General features: G+C 27.0%; 1 protein-coding gene and 1 long non-coding RNA gene across 2 annotated transcripts in view; both read left to right on the top strand.

Annotated features, from left to right (window-relative positions):
• The first annotated feature begins 1,858 nt into the window (after positions 1-1,858).
• On the top strand, positions 1,859-7,693 carry LOC136092205 (uncharacterized). Its single transcript, XR_010644268.1, has 3 exons — positions 1,859-2,084; positions 7,101-7,169; positions 7,513-7,693. It is a non-coding gene; the product is annotated as an uncharacterized LOC136092205 (long non-coding RNA).
• Positions 7,694-12,740: 5,047 nt separating this feature from the next.
• LOC100214397 (repressor of RNA polymerase III transcription MAF1 homolog) overlaps positions 12,741-22,890 on the top strand; it is a 14,948-nt gene continuing 4,798 nt past the window's right edge. Inside the window, exons 1-3 of the mRNA XM_065818798.1 lie at positions 12,741-12,877; positions 20,468-20,911; positions 22,603-22,722. Of these exons, the coding sequence (XP_065674870.1) occupies positions 12,795-12,877; positions 20,468-20,911; positions 22,603-22,722 (647 nt within the window). The 5' untranslated portion in view covers positions 12,741-12,794. The remainder of the gene's footprint in view (positions 12,878-20,467; positions 20,912-22,602; positions 22,723-22,890) is intronic.

Here is a 22,890-nt window from a genome sequence, read left to right as displayed (position 1 = left end):
CCACAGATGCTCAATTTCAAAAGGGATGTTGACTTTTGGTTTAATTGAGATAAAAAGTTTTAAAATTATTTTATTTTTATTTTTTTCAAGGTTTTCTTTGAATGTTTAAAAGCATTAAGAAATAATTACCTTGAAATGCTTCAAAGTTTATATAAAAACATTAATTAACAAATACAATAGTTTTTGCCTAAAAAGTGTCAAGTTTTTATAAAATATTTTCTGCATAATGTCCACCGTTAAGTGGTTGAAGCTAAATAAGTAATTAATAAGGCATATTGTATCCTCGGACCATTACTCTGAAAAACCTTTGAAAACACGATTAGCGTTTTTAAGAAGAAGATGGGATTCCTAGAATTATCTGAAATTCTATAAATATAAATACAATTACAAAAGTTGTTAACCTTTCCATGTTAATCAATGCTGGGTAAATTAAATTGGCAAGTTCTTCAACATATGTTGTATCTGAACCAGTGCTCGAAGTGGAGAGAAAAAAAACGGGATGGTATTCGGTAAATTAAAAATGCCATCCCGCCTTATCATTGTTATATATAGAGATTTATAAAAAGGTGACGGGATGGTATCCTGCCCCACTTCAAGCACAGATCTGAACTACAAGTAACAAATAATTTTCGCTCTATTGCTCCAAAACATCGCTCTGCATTCCGAAATATGTCAGAATAAAGTGTACATTAGCAATAAAAGTTATTGCTCGAAAAAAACCTAATTCTAAAAATAATATTTTAATTTGACATGAAATACAGAGAACTCTATCATTTGAATGTCATAGTTTCACACACGGATTTTTTTTTTTTTTAAATCTTTTAGTTTATATTAGTTCGTTTTTACCCCATAATTAGAGTAGATAAAATTAACACAATTTATAAAGTAAGAGAGCTGTCGGTAAACAACTTTTTAGTTATCGAATAAAAAAGAATATTTAGGGTAAATTTATTGCATTTGAATCAACTAGAAATATTTTTGAGTTCTTCATTCATAGTAATAAAAAGTTTATTAATATTGTTATCAGATAAAAAAATATATTAGTATCATCCGCAAACATAATACTTGAAAGATTAGAAGTTTTATGCAAATCATTAATGTAGATTAAAAAAAGAAATGGCCCCAAAATTGATCCTTGCAGAACACCACATGAAATATTTAAAATATTTTCATGATAAAGATCTTTAAAAGAAACAAATTGTTTTCGGTTTGTTAAATAACTTTTAAACCATTTTTTAAAATTACGCAACTCATCCATAATATTTAAGTTTATGAATCAAATTGCCACGATTCACTGTATCAAATGCTTTTGATAAATCTAAAAACACCTGAAGTGAATTGTAAATTTTTGAGAGTTAAAGATTTTATTTTAAATTTATAAAAAAAATAACCTTCATTGATAAAAATTCCAGTGCCTCGAAATTTTTTTACTAATTTTAAAGTTTTGCATTTAGTATTATAATTTAGGAGTTTGAGGACTATAGTTCTTGGTAGTTTGTCTTTAACTCTTCCTATTCGATGGGCTCACTCAACCACATTACCATCGGCAATTCCAAGCTGTTTTTCAAAGATATTTTTAACTGCTCGTGCACAATTATCATGTATCAGACAGTAGTTCTGCAAAACCAACAACTTTTAAATTATTGCGGTAAGATCTATTTTCTAGATCTATAGTTTTTTTTCAAGGTAATTATTTGTTCATTGATCTTTAGATTAAGTTGAGAAAGCATTTCCTTGATGTTTCACTCCTTCCCAGTGAAAAATAAAACCGCGTCCCACATGGGTTCCGCGTGGGTTCCGTGTGGGATTGATGGGATTTATGTGGGACGGATTTTCCCATGTGGTATCCGTATGGAAATTTGTCACCTTAAACCCATGTGGGTAATCCCACATGGGTTATATGTGGGAACCATATGGTATTTACACACATGGGAAATCCCACGTGGGTTTCCTGTGGGATTTGCATGGGAATTAATTTAAAAGCCGAAAACTAAAAAAAAGAAATTTAAATCAACATTGCATTGCGTTACGTTTATATTGTGTGAAAATATTTTATATTAATAAAGAGAATGGCAAGCAAGTATGTAAGTACCACGAATAATTTTTATCTTACTTTATAGAAATAAGATTAAGATTTGTGCAATTAGATGTATTATTAGGATAATATAATAGTTATTTGAATATAGATCTTGAGTAAATTATTTGCAAACAATTAACTGATGCAAGTTGAAATGTTGTCAAAAACCAATCTTGCATGCATGGGACACTGCAGTGTCCCACAAAGAAATGCAGGTTTGAAAGTCAAAGAATTCCCAATTTTCTTTATTAAAAAAAGAAAAAAATAGGATGGAGATGGGTTTCTGTAACTTTTTTTATGCTCCAAAACTTTTAACTTTAGATATAATAAGGTCCTTAAGACTTAAGGGACTTACGAACTACATTGACGAACAAAAACAGGATATTTACAGAAACTTTTTAATTTTTAATCTGGAGTACCACAGTGTTATTGAGAATAAAGCCTCTGGGTCCAGTTTTCAAAGTAATATGATCTAAGTAATGTTTAAATAAAATAATATGCTTTAAAATGCATATAGTTATACATATAACTCCTGATATTTAACTATATGTATAACAAGTTATACATATAATTTGTTATAAAAACTTATTTTTTAAGGTTATGCTTGAACAAATTAGTACCAATTAATTCAAATTCAAGATTTAGTTAAAGTTCAAGTTAATGTTCTTATTTATTCATTGTTTTTGTTAATTTTATATTTATTTGTTCAAATTTATCAGTTAGTACTATATTTTACTACAGTAAGAATGTTTATCATTGTTGAACGTGATTTTATTAGTAACTTAATTTTACTATCAACATATTTTGACAACACCCTTTATACTTTAAATGATGACAGCTTTACTTTTCTATTGATGTTAAATTTATTACATTTCAATAACTCAGATTGAATTTTAACTGAATTATTGTAAGCTTTTTAGGGGTTTGTTGTATATCAAATGGTGTTGTAAATAAAGTAAAAATAATATATATATATATATATATATATATATATATATATATATATATATATATATATATATATACATATTTATATATATATAATAAATGTATATATATATATACATATATATATATACATATTTATATATATATAATAAATGTATATATATATATACATATATATATATATATATATATATATATATATATATATATATATATATATATATATATATATATATATATATATATATATAAATATAACATTAAAACAATAAAATTGATACAAAATTTCACTTTAAAACGAATACCATTAACATTGTGATGATAATAGCATTAGGAAACTAGTGTTTATGTATTATTATTATACTATAAATAAATAGTTTTTTAATTCATTTTATAAAATAGAGACTGAAAACTAATAAGTAATGGAAATAAATACAAATTATAAAAATCATGTAAACTTTAGTTATTATTTCTAAATACTATATTAATGTTAGTCTGCAAAGTTAAAATCAATTTAGAGCATTGTTATTAGTTCTTTTGCGATTCGCACTTCCACTTCTGTCTCTCAAATTTATAAAATAGGTGGTCAAAGCTTGCTCAATAGGTAGGTTCTCAGCATAACAATGCTTTTTTCTTACACTTTCTAAAGAGAAATATGGCAAATTGATTACTTATTTTACCTAAATCGTAGGGTCATCTATGCATAATGATGTCAGATGATGACCCGGTTTATTGAACAACTTCACCCTTTATCAAACTCAGTCAATTTTTTGCCATCTCCCATTGAAAATGATGTCAGTTTTTGTTATCGTATTATGATGGTATATCTGAATTGTTAATATAATATAAAAAATGCATATACCATCAATTTTTTTCGGGTTCAATTATACATTCATTCTCAACAGTACTAAAAGTAAAAAAAAACAAACATAAATTGTTCTTTCAGATAAGCAAGCTGAATTTAAATTGTTTTTCCTATGATCCTCTACAGTTTTAAGCAACAAAAGCAAGAAGTTTTTAGACCACATTGTTGGTGTAAATACCTTTAAAACCTGCTCATAGCTAGCATAAATTGTTTTACTTTTTTAAAAAAAAAAATATTTTACTTTTTTTTTTAATTAAATTTTTTAATTGACATTATTTTGGTCTCAACATCCCCTCCCCATTGTCAATTATTGTTAAACTCACACTGCCCCTCTATCTACTTGCATCATTTATGGATGATCCCATAGCGTAAATACTATATATATATATATATATATATATATATATATATATATATATATATATATATATATATATATATATATATATATATATATATATATATATATATATATATATATATATATATATATTATTTTTACTTTATTTACAACACCATTTGAGATACAACAAACCCTTACAAAGCTTACAATAATTCAGTTAAAATTCAATCTGAGTTATTGAAACGTAATAAATTTAACATCAATAGAAAAGTAAAGCTGTCATCATTTAAAATGTAAAGGTGTTGTCAAAATATGTTGATAGTAAAATTAAGTTACTAATAAAATCACGTTCAACAATGATAAATATTCTTACTGTAGTAAGAATTAGTACTAGTTAACAAATTTGAACAAATAAATATAAAATAGTGAAAAAACAATGAACAAATAACTTGAACTTGAACTAAATCTTGAATTTGAATTAATTGGTTCTAATTTGTTCAAGCATAACCTTAAAAAATAAGTTTATATAATAAATTTTATGTATAACTAGTTATACATATAGTTAACTATCAGGAGTTATATGTATAACTGCATGCATTTTAAAGCATTTTATTTAATTTATATATTACTTTAGATTGTATTACTTTGAATACTGGACCCAGAGACTTTATTCCCAATTACACTGTGGTACTCCAGATTAAAAATTTAAAAGTTTCTGTAAATATCCTGTTTTTGTTCCTCAATGTACTTCGTAAGTCCCTTAAGTTTTATGAACCTTATTATATATAAAGTTAAAAGTTTTGGAGCCTAAAAAAAGTTACAGAAACCTCCCTATCTCCCCCCTATTTTAATTTTTTTTTTAATAAAACAAAATTTGACTTTCAAACCTGCATTTCTTTGTGGGACACTGCAGTGTCCCATGCATGCATGCTTGGTTTTTGACAACATTAGAACTTGCATCAGTCAATTGTTTGCAGATAATATACTCAAGAACTATATTCAAATATCATATGAACATGTTAGAGAATGTTCATATGATATTTGAACATCACAAATTTAATAATATTGTTGTGATATGTTATATAAATAATTCCATAATAGATTATGATATGAAAATAAGATAGGATATGAAGGCAATGATCAAAGAATAAATTTACTTATAGAAATTTAGATGTTTGTTTATTAGTTTCAGAATATTATATTATGTGTGACCGCGGCCTTCTATAATAAAAGGCCTTGACATCGCGCAACAAAGTTGTTAAACTGAAGGCCAATTTCTAATACTTTGTTTACATTTTCATCTTTTAACATTAGACGAAAGTTTGTGTTCGCGCTTTTTTAATAAATCTTTAAAATGTGATTGGTTTATAAATTAGATAGCCCAACATCAAGACGATAACGTTGTAAGGTTCATGGCATTAACATTGTAAGGTAATAATATTGTCAAACTAACGATAAGTTTTTTTAATAATTAAAATGCCTTAAAAATGCCTTTAAAATGCTGTGTATCTATTTGCAAGTCGAACTATCTCAACTACAACAAAAATATCAATTTATTCATTTACAACTACAATATCAATTACAACTACAACAAAAATATCAATACTCAACTACGACAAAAACATCAATTTATAAATTCCCGAAGAATCTAGAGGAGAGAAAAAGATGCAGTGAAGCTATCCCAAGAAATGGTTTTATTGTTACAGACTATATAGCATTATGTCAACTGCATTGGCCAAATGAAGCACCTTTTGAAAGCAAATATGGGAAGCAACGACCTTTAAACCCACCATCTGTTTTTAAAATATTCCGCCTAGTTGTTTAGCCACACCAGCAAGTAAAGTTAGAAAAAATGTAACTTCAAGCGGTTTTCGAAGCATTTTACCAGATGAGTTAAATGATTTTCTTAAAGAGGATGAACTTATATTTGACGATATTCAATCTTTGTTAAGTGATAATAACAATGTTATTGTTTTCCAGCTTAATAAAAAAAGTTTGCACATACAATCAAAAATGTACAAACTTGGTGTTCCATTATTTATTTTAGTAATTTTCAATGATTATTTATTTTTAGCTAACCATAATGGCATAACTTGTAATATTTCATATTTAGCTGTAAACAAATTAAAGTTAATAAAAACAAAATCAGCTTTATTTGAAGCAGTTAGATTTTTAAAAAATAAAGAAAGTTCGCTTCTGTCAAATATTCTATTCGAACACCTTAATGCTATGAGAAAAGTTAATGTTGGTGAAGTTTTATATACTTCAGATATTATATGTAGAGCATATGAGTATTTTGCTATGCGACGAAGTTTATATGATTGTTTGTGTATTGACTACAAGTTGCCAAGTATAAGGACTTTAACCCTGTTGAGATATATTGATAAAACTTTTTTTTTGCTTGAATCAACTTTTGTTGGTGTTTTTTATTGATGGTGATTTTTATTGTTACCATTTTTAGCAAAAAAAATTAAAAATACAGTTATCTTTCTAATATATAGATATATACTTTATTATGGTATTGCTTGTTATTGATACTATTTAATATTACATAAATATTCTTAATGAAATTTGAAATACGAAAAGCATGATTATCTTTTAACAATTTTTTGGTTTTCTTTTTATATTTCCGTTTTTACTAGAGATTATAATTAGAAAACATAGACTGCCATTACACCCTACCTAATATAAAAATATATCAATATAAGTAAAAGTGAAAGTTTAATCGGCCTTCAGTTTTTACGGCATTTTGTGCGATGTCAAGGCCTGTTATTATAGAAGTCTACATCATTGAAAAAGTAGGTTTTTACATTTTTGTTTTTGTTTTTTTGTTTAACTACTTATCCTTATTGATCACTTTTTTTCAGGATTCTCCTCATGGGTTCAAGCTCATTACGCATAATATGTGTTCAATTACGCATAATACGTTAGTCATTGTAAGTAATAAATTATGAAATAATTATTTGTGAAATATTGTAGTCATTAATGACTTCAAACTGGCTAATAATTAAAATTGCTCGACTAATAAGGTTCCTTATTAAAATTGCTCTCTTTCTCTCTCTCTCTCTCTCTCTCTCTCTCTCTCTCTCTCTCTCTCTCTCTCTCTCTCTCTCTCTCTCTCTCTCTCTCTCTCTCTCTCTCTCTCTCTCTGTCTCTCTGTCTCTCTCTCTCTGTCTCTCTCTCTGTCTCTCTCTCTCTTTCTACATATATATATATATATATATATATATATATATATATATATATATATATATTTGTATTTATATTTTTTTTTTTTAGAAAATGCTTGAAGAAAGTTAGAAGATACTAAAAACCTTGGTATTATACAAGCCGAAGCGATTTAATTAATTCAATTGACAAAAAACGGCGTGTAAATCGCAAAAGAAAAAATAATATTTTTAATATTCGTTTTGGATGTATTGGTTAATAGCATTTATTTTTAAATAAATTCATTTTGCAATACGTTTTTTAATTTTATAAAATTTCGTCATAATAGTTTAAGGTAAATCCCACATAGGTTATAGGTGGAAAACATCACATGTAAAAGATCAAAAATGCTACACGTTTTGAATACCAAATGGGATAAAGTAGCAAATACCAGATTAAGTTAAGCCTCTCTGAAAGCTTCGATGATTAATTTTAAATTACTATTTAAGTAATTTTTAAATTAAAAGAATTTTAAAAATTATCATAGAAGCATTCGGACTTTCATTTTTCTAGTATTGACTACTTTTATACCATTTGGATTAAAATATGTGGCATTTAAGATCTATAACATGTAGTATTTTCCACCTATATCCCATGTAGGATTTACCACATAAAACCCATGTGGGATTTACCATATGAAACCCACATGGGACAAAATAATAATCCCCATATGGGTTACATATGGTAAAAACCCACGCGTATCCCATATGGGATTTACCATATGGAATCCATGTGGGATTTACCATATGAAACCCACATGGGACAAAATAATAATCCCCACATGGGTTACATGTGGAAAAATTCCACGCGTATCCCATGTGCGCTTTTTCACTGGGTTGATGTTATCCTCTTGGAAGTTAAGACTATCTTTAATGTCGCTAGCATCTTTTTCAAGTATTTCAACTCAGTATTTATTAAAACTAAGTTCTTTTTCAAGTTTATCTAGTTTGTCTGATATTATTTTTATGCTGGAACTCATTATTTTTGTAAAAGTTTTTTCTTGTTTTTTAAATAGTTTTTCAGTTTCTTTTAAAAAGTTTTGCTTCTAATCTTCAAGCTTCGATACTATTAGTTTCTCAATATTTGTCATTGATAAATCCATCTTTGCACAAGTAAAAAACAAAACGATGGACCCTTCTTTTTTCTTTCTACATTTTTTTTTTTTTTAATCTTTAATCGATTTCTTGTACAAATTTTACAACAGTTAAAAACCGTCTGTTCGAAATAAATAAAAAACTTATGAAATATATTTCCTAAATTATCAATATTTTCATTTTAAGACATAGCAAAAACTTTAATGGTTTTTCTTGTGTCAAAAAAATGTTTTATAACAAATCTATGGTAATAATTTAAAGTGATAACTTTAAATAGTTACCATTACATTAAATTTGCAAACTTCTTAATTTTTGACTCGATTTATACTTTTATATTAAAATTTTCAGTCAGTTAAATGAAAATTTTTATGTGTTTAAATGAATATTTTAGTGTGTTTTTCTTGCTGAAATTACAGTGTTTTTGCAATATCCTACAGTCAAATCAGTACCTTATTAAATCGCAACATTTATACCTCAAATTAGAAATAACTTGACGCTTTGTTTCTTATCTCATTTTTGTTTCTTATAATAAACGATTAGACTATGAAAACTCTTAGCAGTTTTGCCATAAAAACTCTTAGCAGAAGACTATGAAAACTCTTAGCAGTTTTACTATGAAAACTCTTAACAGATGACTATGAAAACTCTTAACAGTTTTACTATGAAAACTCTTAACAGAAGACTATGAAAACTCTTAGTTGTTTTACTATGAAAACTCTTAGCAGAAGACTATGAAAACTCTTAGCAGTTTTACTCACGAGTTTAAAAGTAGAATTTGTTGTCCAGCTTGAAAAAAAAAAAGATTAAAAATAGTCCGTTTTTCTTATTTCGTTCTCTAAGTAGTAAAATTAAACTAAAAAATTTTTATTTTAACAAAATGGACAAAGAGGATCTTAAAAAAACTTGTTTGGCTTTTTCTTTACTTAGTCAGTTATAAAAATGGTGAAAAAAATGCTGTGTCTAAAGCTGTTCTACGAAATACTAATCAGAGAAGTCAAATGACTCAAAAACGTTAGTTTATAGATTTAGAAAATACAGGTTAGATAAAATATATTTCTAATGCAAATTTAAAAATGACAAGCAACACTATAGCCTGTGAACTTAATTTGCCTAAATACGCCATAAAAAATGAAAACAAAAGAAAAAGAACTACCAAAAAACCCACCCATTTGGATCAAATTGAGTGTTGGTTTTTGACTCCTTTGAGCCAAAACCAATACCTATACCCTCTTTAAGATTAACTGAACATACATCATTCTCTGTCCAAATTTTTAGCATAAGACCATTTTGACTTGGACGTTGTTTGTGATACATTTTAAAATAAAAAATGCAATTTTCTGTCGAAATTATTTATTTTAGATAATTATTATTAATTATGCAACACCAAGGTTTTGCATTAAATTTGATAGTCATTTAAATTTTGAATCCTATTTCAATGGTGTAAAAAAAAATGTTTATACAGTGTCTAATACTGTTAACACATGGTCTAAATTTGAATAAATCATCAGAGCATTTGAGTGTTTGGACACTTCTCGTCTACATTAACACGCATTACTTTACAAGTACTGAAATTATTAACTAATTTTTTTATAGAAGATTTCAATAATTTAATTAATGGTCAAAGAACTTTTATTATTCTCCAAGACAAGGTAAAAAAAAGTTGTTACATTCTTGTCTTAGAAAATCATTAGATGGTCCAGGTTCTCATACAAAAACTGTTTTAGATGTTTTTATAGCTTGTATGTTTAACAGTACCAAACTTCTTGTTAATTGTAGCCCTACAATCAAATGAGTTTGGTTATAAATCTACAATCAAAATTCATTTGTAGTAGCATTAAGAGAGTTATATGGTAAAGCAAAGGCAATTAGCAAATTAGCAAAGACTAATTTTGTATATGAGGGACATCAAACAAATTGGACGTTTTTTAAAAAAATTGACAATTTTACCGAAAGACTTTGGTTAACCACCACCACCACCAATGGAACTTTTTGGTTGCTTGGTTTTGTCTACTCAATCAAAAAACATTCTTAACAACTAGTTCACAGAAAAAAATAGATAACTTATTTTGATAAAATTTATTTTGTGAAAAAAACACTTAACAAAATTTTACCTTTTAGATGAATCAAAATGAAGCTTTCTGATTTGAATGAAGTTTCTGTTTGACTAAGTCATATTGAAAAACAATCTGTTTCTATCTGTGTAAAGGCGTTTCCTGACAAAACATACAGCGCTCTATTTAGTCAACCTAAAACCTTCAACATCTCAATTATAAAGAGGCTGCTGATTTTATTGAAATTGATGTCAAATGGTGGAAAATTTTAAATGTAAAAAGTATGAATGAAGATTGTAATTTTAATGATGATCAACATGCTGTCATCAGAGATCAAAACAATGAACGAAATAAGTTTATTTAGAATTTGGAGAAATGGCATTGCGCATGACAAGTAATCAGGGAAAACACACAAAACAATTAACACATATACAGGAAATTCAATAAATCATACATGTAAAGGAATGAAAATCAAGCAAAGAATCGCTGTTTAATTTTCATCTTATTTCATATTATTAATAAAATAAAATAAAAATTTTAATTAAAATTTTTTTTTTTAATTTTGTGGTAGAAAGTTACAATTTATAAAATAACATAGATAATCAAACAATTGGCTGGAGCAAGAAGAAGACATCAGTTTGTCTTATCACTAAGCCCCATTATGGCTTCATTACAGGGCGTTTTTTACAATGAAATATATAAATTCGTGATAAATGCATGTTATAAAAAATACATAAAATGTGTAAAACAACGTTTCAAAATTTATATAACTGTTAATATATAACTTCTTTTTTAAAAATAGATTTAGAACAAATAAAAGTAAAAGCAAATAAAAGAAATAAATTGTGCTAGTTTATATTTTTTTACTAAAAAAGAAAAAGAAAATTTAAGTCCGTGGAAAAAAAATACGCTTTGATTCAAATATGAATTGTTCAAGTGTATTTTTCTTGAGAGTAAAAATTTGGGGGAAAAGTTTCCACATATAAGGTCCGCAGTGTTGGACTGAGTATGAATTTAGCTTTAATGTAAACTTTGGGATGACAAAGTTGTTATATGAGCATTTTGTAGGGTTTATTTCTCTAAAATAGGGTTAAAATATCGGTGGAGATATTTTTAATTTTAGGGTTAAAATATCGGTGAGATGAATTTATTCTTTTTGCCTTTCATAGAGAGTTTGTTACACATGAACCATTCGTTTATTTTATGTAGTTCTTTGTTAACCATGTTAAAAAGGTTCTTAGTGTCTTTATGTGAATTAAACAAACTGGAGTCATCCGCAAATAAGATTAAATTTGATAAGTTTGATGTTGAATTTAAATCATTTATATAGAGTAAAATTTGAGAAAACCTTGGGAAACCCCGCAATTTATGGTGCTTTTTGTTGTTTCGTACTGAATGTATTGTTTTCTGTTTGATAAATAATCTTTAAACCAAAGTAAGTTATCATTTTTTACTCGATACACTTCAATTTTTTTTGGAAGAATGTTATTTTCGGTGTCAAAAGCTTTAGAAAGATCAATAAAAACTCCTAACGTAAAGCAATCATTACAAAAAGCATTAGATATATGACTTACTAGCTCAATTATAGCATGGTTGGTTGAGTAGTTTTTTTTTAATCCAAATTGTTTGCCGTGTAAGAAATTGTTTTCCGTCAATTTATAAATTGTTTTATAAATTTTTATCAATCTTTACATTGTCTAAAGTATCAAGGTAGACGTTAAATAAAACAATTGTATTTTAAAACAAATAATATTCATCGTATTGATTTTTTAAATATCGGCTGCACATTTTTTTTAAATTTCGCTAGTCACGGCCCGTTACTTAAACAGCCTTCTGGTTTTGCCCAAAAGTTCTTAGTTGCTTTATTTACGGCGAGCTTCTAAAAAAACCTATACGGGTGAGTAATGTGTTATGTCCTCCTACTTACTTAATACCATTATTAATTTTTTTTTCTTTGATGAATTAAGTTTTTGTTTACTTTTTTTTAACTTGAAAAAAGTAATACAAGTTCTGTTGTATAATAGGAAGTTTTATTTTTTTTATTTATTCTTTTTTTGATTATTGTGATTGAACTGTTCATAGCGTTTGCATATTTAGTTTTTTTTGTAATGCAGTTATTCTAATATTTAAAATTATTACTTTAGAAACGTTTATAGTCTACCTCAAACTTTTACAGGTTTTTTTAAAATTTATACTAAAAAAAAAAAAAATGAAGCTTTTACAAAATATGACATTTGAGTCTTTAAGCTCTTCGCTTTCAGTATCTGGAGAAAGCATCAACATACAGGCTAGGTAAAATTTATTTTCAAATGTTATGTACGGTATATTAAAGTATCAATGTGTTTTAATTTTTATCCATTAATTAATTTGATTTTAATGTTTTAAAAGATTTCACTACAAGTTAATCTTGGTAGATTTTAAAATCCAGTATATAAAAATTTTAATTTTATTTACAATTTTTACTACGTATTTATGCAATAAATAGGTATGTGTATAAAAATTTCAAACTTTTTATATATTTGAATATTATATATCATTGGAAAGAAGCTAAAATTAGTGATAATTTCATTAAAAAAAGTAACAGTTCTGCAAAATGTTATGCAAATTTAAGTTACAAAATCTGATTACAAGAATTTCTCAATAAAACTGTAACTAATTTTAGAATATCACTTTCGGCTAACGGTAGTTTTGTTATAAAATTTTGTTGATATTTGTGCAATATTTTTCTCTAATTACAATAATTTAACTTGAGTACATATTCTGCTACAAGAAACTAGGTATCTGGTGCATAAACTTTTTTCAATAAAATTTGGCATGAACATAGAAAATATGCTTTGAAACCAGGTCTAGTACATTTAATAAAAACCTCAACACACCTTTGATATTAATTTTACATATGATCAAAGTTAAAGTTTTTCAGACGAGTAAATTTATAATTAACATTGATAACTACAAAAAAGAATAACACGAAATGAAGTTTAGCTATTCTACTTTTTATAAAACATATATCAATATTCATATATATTCATATCAAATTTTAAAAAATAACAACACATACATCAAGCACACACATTTTATCATATAAAAAAGCCAAATATTTTGATTACAAAATTGTTGCTGTAAATCAACTTATATGCACATACCAACAATAATCTATTTGTTTATATTTAGTTTCTACTCCCCTATATTTTTTATTTCAAATAGCTAACTGTAATATCATTTAATTTTGTCAGGATTTTTTTTTTGATATTCAGAAGGTGCTTAGATAAAGTGTCAGTTATATCCAAAAATGTTTTAACAGTTTAAAAAAAAACTTTAACCTTCCTTTAACATTAATTTGGCACAAAAACAACAACTAAATTTTTAACATCAATAAAGTCAAATTAAAATGTGTCAATCATGCATAATTATAACATTAAAATCAAGCTTAATTTTTCTATTTTTCAGAAGTGAAGTTTAAATACATTTCTAAAAAAAAACATCAAACAACGCTGTTGCTACCTAAGAAAATGTTTAAGTTTTTTATCATTATTTTTAATTTGGTATTGAGTTCGATAGTCACTAGATATCCTGGTGTAATTACCATGATCAATCATCACTTTTATGCCATATAATTTAGGTACAACAATTAAATTTGCAAACAGCTGCACAGTTAGTCCAGAAGGGACAATTCCTGTAATAAAGCATTGCAGGCTTTATTTTGATGAAAAAGTATGGAAGAAGAAAAACACTGACTTCTTTGATGTAACAACGTGCAATTATAATGGAGCAGAAGTTTGTGAATTTGTTGAACTATATGTTTTTTAGATTTATTAAGTGAAATATTCAACATTAATGAATTATTTAATAGTAGTGCATATAATATAAAAAATGTGAAAAAGTGAAATAAAACTAGAAAAATAATTTGGTTCAACCTATTAAACTCAACCCAAAATTGTTAGCTAAACATTTCCCGTTCTCGAATTAATTGCTTAAAATATTCAATCAAAATACAATTAAAGTTAGCTACAGTTGCACAGAAAATGTGGAAAGAATTATAAAGAGCTATAAATAATGCCTTGTTATACGAAAAAAAAGAAAAGAAAAAAAACTCAATGAGAATATAGCAGAATTTTTTATTTTAATGATTTTATTTTATATTGGTCCATTCTTAAAACAGTGCTTTTATATAATTTCCTAAACATTCCTAAATGCTATTTTGCCTACAAGAAAAATTTGAAATAGTTACACAAGCAAATCAATAATTTTTATTTAATAAAAAATCGGAATTGATTTCTAAATACAAACATGAAAATAAATTTCTATCAAAAAAACTATAAAAGTAAATAAGCTAATAAAAAATCCTTATTAAATATATTTATATATTATATATCAATCAATCAAATTTATTGACAGGCTCAATTTGATGATAATTATACAATGGGTAAAATAAAGTGGATTGAAAAATAACACACTTAAATACACACAAAACCCAATGGAAAAAAAAATGTAAGTCTTGTAAATATAACTCAGCTCTCCATTTAAACATCAATGGTACCATAACTGACGTCCATAAATTGGACTGCAAAAGACATTAAATAACATGATCTTTGTTTGTATTTGTGTTGTGCTGAACTTTCTATGAATGAAGTTTGCTTTAGCATAGATAGAGTGAACTTGTTTTAGAATATCTTTGTCATCCTGCATATCATTTAAGATCAAATGACCTAGGTATTTATATTTTGTAATTTATGTAAGAACCATGTTAGATAATGTGAAATTAGGGCTATTTATTCAGACTTTATAATGTTATAAGCTATATCATGTTTCATAGCATACTCCAAGCATAAGTCAAGTAAGATCTAGAGACCTTTGGCTGATGGTGCACACAGGAAAATATCAGCATAAAGAAGATGATTAATGAGAGATGGACCCAAGCAGCAGCCTATAGTAGTTTTATTGAATAGAACACTAATATCGTTACTATATATATCAAATAGCAGAGGAGAAAGTATACCTCCTTATTAAACTCCATTACTGATGGTAAATGTTTTGGATATTTTCCCATCTCATTGGATCTGAGCTGTTTGACCAGCATACCAGACAATCAGTAAGCATAAAGTTACACCAGGGATAATTTTAGAGAGTTTCATAAATAGTGTATTAAAGCAAACTCTATCAAAGGCCTTACTAATGTCAATGAATGCTACATGCATATTTGAGCCATGTGACAGGTAAAAGTTTAAAATATCTTTTTAAAAAAAAAAAGGGCATAAAAGTGCTATGGTTTTTCTTAAATCCGGATTGATTGGGAGTCCCAATGAAGCTTTCTTGGAGAAAATTGTAACCAAAGCAATTGGTTACAATTTTCTCCAAGATTCTCCAAGATTTGACTCATATATATACAATTGTGTGTATATATATGGGTCAAATCATTATATTTCAACCAATTTAAAGAAAACTTTGTGGGGCACCATCTCTGATTTTCCTGATTCTTACATATTGTTATGTGCATCATGTAGATAGGTTAAATTAGAAATTTCAGACTTTCAAGTACAACGGTTCGGAAATTATAGCCTTACAAACATGACACAGTGGCCCCCCTCGATTTACGAATGGTCTTCGTAAATCGAGTTTAAAAAAATTAAAAATGCTAAAATCCACAAGTCTTTACAGATAGCTTTTCTGATTAGCTACTACTGTCTGCAATAAACTGGCAAAATATAGGCAGCTTGTTGCAGTTTAGAACTTAAAAATATCTTAAAGCAAAATGTCCACACACCTAAAAAGTCCAATTTTCAACCATTTTGAGATGCTTGTAAATTTTTCTAACACTTTGTTTTGATCTAAGATTAACAGCATATAAGACCATTAGACCTAACTATCTGAATATGCAAACATTATAAACTTGTCAAATCCACACCAAAAATGCCAGCATTTTTAAATTACCCTATTTTTCAATCATCAACGGTTGTATGTTACTAGAAACCATTGCCCCTCTAATCTGTCAACTGGCCTATGTAAAGGGTGGAACTAATTATAAGTCATTTCTTAATAAGAGGAAAGATATGCTTGATTGTCCTCTCCTTGATCTGGTCTTTATAGTAGATAGGGGCACAAATAAAGGGACAGTAACTTTTTAGAGACCTTCATTATGGTTCAAATAAAGGTCTCTAAATTAATTTAGATATTTAGGTACTTAATGCCTAAATATCTAAATAAATTTCAAAATGAAACCATTATTTCTTTAAATTCTATTTTATCATAGGTAACCAGTGGTGTTTATGTGGTCTGGACCCCTCCCCCCCCCCCCCACTCACTAACGTGAGGGTGAGAGGGGGGAAAGGGTTTTGGGGTGGCACCAATCAAATTCAACTAACTTTTAATAATTTAATTAACTTTTGTTAATTCCCTTTTAAGACCATTACATTGTATATTTGCTGGAAAATCTCGCACACATTTTTGATAGTTACTATGAAAATTTGAATCTTATGGTAAAAGCATGAAAAAATGCAGTAAAGATTTAATGGCCTTGACTGTATATTCATTAGAAAATAATTATGTATGTTTCATGCTAGAAAATGAATGCTTATATCTTTGTAAGTTGGTTGCCCTTCTTCCCTTTTTGATTGGTACCACCCCAAACCCCCTTTCCCCTTCAACTTAGTGGGGGGAGGGGGGGCCAGACCACATAAACACCAGGCTTGGTCGGGAAGCAGGAGCGATCGCTCTGATAACTGACCACGGGAATAATATTTAGTTGCGAAAAGCTGGCCAGATTTTTAGTCGTTTTGAGAATATTTCAAAAAACAAAAAGAAAGCGCAAAAAAGATTAATTGGACCGATGAGAGACAATTACAAAAAAAAAAATCGAGAAAATAACTTTTAACACGAAAAAACTTAATGCAAAATAAATTACGTTTAGAACAAATATTTTCGAAACATCGCTCTTTTATAATTTTTTTATAAAATTAGACGAGATTTTTTAATATAAAATTGTTATTTTTTAATATAAAATTGTTATTTATTGTTTCCTTATCAAGCAATCTTACGATTGCTTGATAAGGAAACAAATGTTCTTTTACTTATTAAAGAGTTTCATACAATTTTTATTTATATACTCGTGTCTTGTTTCCAGTGCTGGACTAAAGGAGGGTTGGGGTTAAAGGGGGCTATAGTCCCGGGTCCCGAAATAATCTAGAAGACTTTTTTTTTTAGTCATTAGCGATATTGTAAAGCAGTTCCGCTTCCTCTTTATAAAGTATTTTTAGTTGATTTCTATCTTTTTAGGTGATTTTTATCTAGTTAATTACTACAGTAACACGGTGGGGCACATAAAAAGGCCTCTAATATAAAAATAGCCCCCGGCCCCGAAAAGTCTAACATGATTCTAATAAAACTAGCGCAAGCTTTAATTTTATTTAAGCTAAATTATTTATAAATAAAAAAGTTAATTTTTTTAAGTAACAGTTTAATGTTTCGCGTGAAAATTTTAACATATTTGAAACAATTCTTCTTAGTAAGATTAACAATCAAATAATTAAATCATTGTGTTACTGTAGAAATTAAATTCACTAGATAGAAATCAACTAAAAAGATAGAAATCAACTAAAAAGATAGAAATCAACTGAAAATACTTTATGAAGAGGAAGCGGAACTGCTTTACAATATCGCTAATGATGTTTAGCAAGTGGGCTTTTTAATTTTAATTAGTATTTAAGACAAAAAAGAAACTTTTACTTAAAGAATAACGAGTTTGTAAGAATCGCAACTGAAGCGAAAATATTTAGAGCTAGTAAACCAATATCTAAGAACATAAAAACTTTTCTTTATATTTAATAACTTATATATATATATATATATATATATATATATATATATATATATATATATATATATATATATATATATATATATATATATATATATATATTTATATATATATATATATAGCGCGAGTTACTTTTTAATGCATGTTTGTGTTTAGTAATTAGAAACTTCTTTTAAGTTTATTTCATAATTAGTTTTATTAACTTCGATGATTATTAACAATTTCATTGAAAATACAATTATTGTTGAAAGTCTTTTTGTTTAACAAATGAATCGTAAAAATTTCTTTAAAAGATTACAGTAGATTAAAAAAGATACACATAATTACATTTACATAAAAAATACATACTTTTAATTATAAAATAAGAATATATTAATAAAAATCAATAATACATAATAAACTTTCAAAATTTTGACAATTTAAAAAATATATATTTAAAACATTTATTTTTGTAAACAAATAATATTAGTTTAAAAGATTTACGGCTTTGCAGATGTGGCTCCGAGAATGAGCCATATTATTAAATTATTAGTTCGCATGATTTATATTCTTAAAACAATTTATGCTAGAATATCAACGAATTGGAATAATACAATTTTTAAAACAATTCTACAGAAAACTCTAGAACTTTATTTCGCTTAGTCAGCGTAATTTTTGAACCAATAGAATTAGTTTGTTCGTAGATTTGGCGGGTTTTTAGTGTTCGCGAATATTCTTTTTATACTTCCGCACCAAGATGTTTTACGAACATTCAGCTTTATGTATGTTTCCATGTATGTCCGTAAAACAAAAATTTTTTGTTTCACGGACACACATAAATTAAAATGTTCTCAAAACGACTGCAAAACCTGGCCAGTTTTTTGCAACTAAATATTATTTCCGTGGTCAGAAATCGAGAGCGATCGCTCCCGCTTCCCAACCCAGCCTGCATAAACACCACTGATTACCTATGATAAAATAGAATTTAAAGAAATAATGGTTTCATTTTGAAATTTATTTAGATATTTAGGTATTAAGTACCTAAATATCTAAATTAATTTAGAGACCTTTATTTGAACCATAATGAAGGTCTCTAAAAAGTTACTGTCCCCTTTATTTGTGCCCCTATCTACTATAAAGACCAGATCAAGGAGAGGACAATCAAGCATATCTTTCCTCTTATTAAGAAATGACTTATAATTAGTTCCACCCTTTACATAGGCCAGTTGACAGATTAGAGGGGCAATGGTTTCTAGTAACATACAACTAGTAACATACAAAAATTTACAAGCATCTCAAAATGGTTGAAAATTGGACTTTTTAGGTGTGTGGACATTTTGCTTTAAGATATTTTTAAGTTCTAAACTGCAACAAGCTGCCTATATTTTGCCCGTTTATTGCAGACAGTAGTAGCTAATCAGAAAAGCTATCTTGTGGGTGAACAGAATAATGCTTCAGCTAGTTTCGTTTTGGCATATTTTAGCATTTTTAGGATTTTTTCCAAAGTTGAGGAGCTCATAATTTTTTTCTAATTTAATACAAGTTAATAAAAACCACTTTTTAAAAGAGAGAACTATCCAGAAAATAGTTCTAGAAAAAATGAGACACTTGTTGAAAGTGAGAAAAAAGTTATACATCTCTAAAGTCTGTTTTGACCAATTGTAAATCGAGGGGGGCCACTGTGTCATGTTTGTAAGCCTATAATTTCCGAACTGTTGTACTTGGAAGTCTGAAATTTTTAATTTAACCTATCTACATGATGCACATAACAATATGTAAAAATCAGGAAAATCAGAGATGGTGCCCCACAAAGTTTTCTTTAAATTGGTTGAAATGTAATGATTTGACCTATATATATATATATATATATATATATATATATATATATATATATATATATATATATATATATATATATATATATATATATAAATATATATATTACTGTTAATTTAAATTTAGTTGATTATAATTTACACGCAAACAAATATTATTCACTGTTTTCTAAAGCATGTTGTGTTTAATAAAATTATAAATTCTATAAATATTATTTTGTAAATTCTATAAAATTTTTACTGTTTTATTTAATTTAGCATTGAGAGTTATTCATGTAAAATGACTACTAATGATAAAAGACTATATAAAGAACTTAACATGCATGGCCATAGTCCCAAAGATTTAGAGGCTTTGGCACCTTCTGAGTCTCAAGTGCAAAAGAACAGTGTTTCTCCACAATCAACATTTCAATCTCGCAGTCGTTTATCAAGTACTGAAGAAGATTCCTCTAATATAGTTTTAGTTATGAACAGAAAAATGTTGTTTACTTTAATATCAACTTTGAATGCATCATTTCCAGATTATGAGTTTTCCCATGTGAAATCAGAAGAGTTTAGCAGAGAACCAGATTTGCCTTGGGTTATTAACAATGTTAACTCCCTCTTGTCTACAGCTATGGGCGAAGAATTTGCAATTTTAAGTACTGATATGTGGAAAGCTATTAATGATGAGATTAACTTACAAAATTGTCAGATATACAGGTAAGAGTTCTTCAAATAAAGTTAATACTGGTTTTTAATTTTTAAACCAGAAAAAAGATTATTAAAATTTAAAAAGTTCTAAAAGGTTTAATGTAAAAAGTTTTTGCTTTTTTAACAAAGTTATAAAGTTAATTACAAATTAGAAAAACTCCTCTCAACATTTAGCTAGTAAGATTGGCATACAACTACAATCAATAAAAATAAAAGTTGTACTTTCAATGATATTATTTTATTGCAAAATAAAAGGAATTCAGAATTTTTAAGAAGCTGAAAGAGGTTGAAATTAGTTGTGAAGTTTGCTAAGATTAGTTACAATTCAAAAACTGCTAGAAAAACTATTTTATTATGAAAACAAGTTTTTGCTTTAACTTGTGATAAGTTTTTATATGTTTGTGTCAATAAGTTTTTTTATATTTATGTTGGTATGTTGTAGTATGAATACGATAGTGATAGCATGCAATATAAATGCGGTATGATTGTAGTGGTAGAATGCTGGCTTTGTATGCAAGAGGTGCAGAGTTCTTAACCTATTTGCAATAGTACAGGGCAGTATATTTATCAAGGTTTGTATGCAAGAGGTGCAGAGTTCTTAACCTATTTGCAATAGTACAGGGCAGTATATTTATCAAGGTTTGTATGCAAGAGGTGCAGAGTTCTTAACCTATATTTGCAATAGTACAGGGCAGTATATTTATCAAGGTGTTTTGAGTTAAGAGGATAAAAAAATGGTTGTTGCATCATATACAGTGGTGTGCTAAAGTTTCCGACCAGTAACATTTTGTACTTTAATTTATTTTTTAAAAAAGCTTAATGGTTTTTAATTATTATAAGATGTTAGTATACTAAGCTATAGGAAACAAAATCATTTTGTTTCCTATAGTAAGCTATAGGAAACTAAGTAATATAGTAAATTAATTATATTTGTAAATGTATTTATTGTTATACTTACATGTGTAAAAGCTTTCTGCAACATCAAACAGGTTATTGCACAGTAAGGTGATAAAAGATGCCTTTTCGAATTAACCTATTAAATGTTTACATTTAATTTATAGAAGGTTATGAAAGCTTAAACATGTTTCAGCATATACAAATCTAAATTTGTGAGATAAATAAAAAAATTTCACAGAAGAAGATGATATTGCTTCACTGTTATTTATAAGCAATTCAATTATTAAATAATATTATTGTAAATTAATATTGCAGATATGATTTAAAAGAGTGTAGGGGAAGACCAAAAAAAACATCTATAAAATTAGATTGTATCATTAAATGCAAATCAACTGCAGATTTCAAAATTTTTTCTACCAATATTGTACACTAAAGTAAAAAAATTAAATTGCAAATTTAGGTAATGTTAGTTGTAGTGCTGTGGCACAAAGACATGCTGTGGGCCTTTTTAGCCATATATGCATTAAAAATCATTAATCAGTTTAAAAAAAAATACCCAATAAAAATTGCCAATTAGATCATCTAAATTTAACAATCAAAGATTGGGAAAAAAAAGCTTACAATTTTTTCAAATACAATATTAAATTTACGTTTTATTTTTTAACTCGCATGAACAAATTTCTACTTTTTCAAATATTTTTTTTCTGAACTTTGTTAAACAAAAGCTCAAACTTGTTTTTTGAAAACTTTTTTTAAACATTTTTGATCAAACATAAAAACTCACAGTATCAAAATGTTTTTAGCTACCATCCTGATATGGAAACTGATCCGTTTGGAGAAGAGGGAAGTGTTTGGTCTTTTAACTACTTCTTTTTTAACAAGCAAATAAAGAGAATTGTTTTCTTTAAGTGCACAGGATTAAGGTGAAAACAAGTTATTTTAGTTTACATAGAGATTCTTATTATTCTTTTCATTTTCTATCTACATAATTTTTTGACTGTAGTTATATATATATATATATATATATATATATATATATATATATATATATATATATATATATATATATGTATGTATGTATGTATTTGACT

The sequence above is a fragment of the Hydra vulgaris genome, chromosome 15 (genome assembly GCF_038396675.1).
Source record: "Hydra vulgaris chromosome 15, alternate assembly HydraT2T_AEP".
Taxonomy (NCBI): Eukaryota; Metazoa; Cnidaria; class Hydrozoa; order Anthoathecata; family Hydridae; genus Hydra; species Hydra vulgaris.
The sequence above is the reverse complement of the archived record's forward strand: the minus strand, read 5'-3'. Positions and strand labels throughout refer to the sequence as shown.